The sequence below is a fragment of the Sinocyclocheilus rhinocerous genome, unplaced genomic scaffold (genome assembly GCF_001515625.1).
Source record: "Sinocyclocheilus rhinocerous isolate Xijiao unplaced genomic scaffold, SAMN03320098_v1.1 scaffold364, whole genome shotgun sequence".
In the NCBI taxonomy this organism is placed as follows: domain Eukaryota; kingdom Metazoa; phylum Chordata; class Actinopteri; order Cypriniformes; family Cyprinidae; genus Sinocyclocheilus; species Sinocyclocheilus rhinocerous.
Window position 1 is genome coordinate 482,821 of NW_015659024.1, and position 1,303 is coordinate 484,123.

Genomic DNA, 1,303 nt, shown 5'->3' on the forward strand with positions numbered 1-1,303 from the left:
CTGACACAGAACAGCATACGCTGTTTACGTCCAGCGGATATTCTCCATTCTCTTTTTTTTTTTCTTTTGCGCACAAAAAGTATTCTCGTAGCTTCGTATAATTGCGGATGAACCTCTGATGTCACATGGATTATTTTACAGATCTCCTCGCTATGTTTCTGGACTTGGGAACAATTCAGTTGCATTGCTGTCTATGCAGGGTCAGACAGCTCTCAGATTCCATCAAAAATATCTTAATTTGTGTTCCGAAGATGAACGGAGGTCTTACGGGTTTGAAACGACATGAGGGTGAGTAATTAATGACAGAATTTAAATTTTTGGGTGAACTATCCCTTTAAAGTTTGTTGTACTGAAACTCTGTGATTGTTGCTTCTTAAACCTGGCTTAATTTCAAGAGTGAGTCAGATGTTGATACAGTAACTGCTCTGAACGATTCAGCAAAGCATTAATGCCTGTTTTACCACCGACATGGTTCCTGTGCTGGTTGCTAGGCTGGTGCTTACCCGTCACTCTCATTCACCATAGAAATGGCAGCCAAAAATACTAGTTACAATCTGACCCTAAAGTGACTTGCAGAAGAAAAGGGAAAAAAGTCTAAAAGGATTTTAAGTGAGTCAATATATCTGTTGGCTTCAGTTGAATGTACAAAGAATGCTCATACGTTTGTGGAAACACAGGCCAGATCACGATAACCTCCCAGATTCACCTGGCTGAGCTGGCAAAAGACTGGAATTCCTTAAATTTGACAGATTTTTGGAACAATTCATTAAAATAATCAGTAAAATATGAATAAAAGTAATAAATGCATAATTATAGTAATTTGCTTGTGGATCGGACTACACTGGTCACACTGTATGCTTGTTTTTGCTGGCAGCCCGCAGGACAAAACAGACATTTTGCCATTATTTGATGGCAATTAAATTTGTCACATTCAATTCAGATTGCAAGCTCACAAATCAGATAAAATATAATTTCTTTTCTGTGGCATTAGAGATTCAGCAGCAGTGAAGTCACACCAATGAAAATGGCTGCAGGGATATTAAAGGGGTCATATGACGTTGCTAAAAAGAACATTATTTTGTGTATTTGATGTAATGCAATGTGTTTATGCGGTTTAAGGTTAAAAAAACACATTATTTTCCACATAATGTACATTATTGTTGCCCCACTATGGCCCGCCTTTCTGAAACGCGTCAATTTTTACAAAGCTCATCGGTCTGAAAAGCGAGGTGCGCTCTGATTGGCCAACTTTCCAGTGCGTTGTGATTGGCCGAATACCTCAAGTGTGTGACGGAAATGTTAC

At 38.8% G+C, this 1,303-nt stretch overlaps 1 protein-coding gene across 1 annotated transcript in view; it reads right to left on the reverse strand.

Moving 5' to 3' along the window:
• LOC107723263 (fermitin family homolog 2-like) overlaps positions 1-1,303 on the reverse strand; it is a 65,714-nt gene that overhangs the window by 17,275 nt on the left and 47,136 nt on the right. Inside the window, exon 6 of the mRNA XM_016531830.1 lies at positions 662-710. Within this exon, the coding sequence (XP_016387316.1) occupies positions 662-710 (49 nt within the window). The remainder of the gene's footprint in view (positions 1-661; positions 711-1,303) is intronic.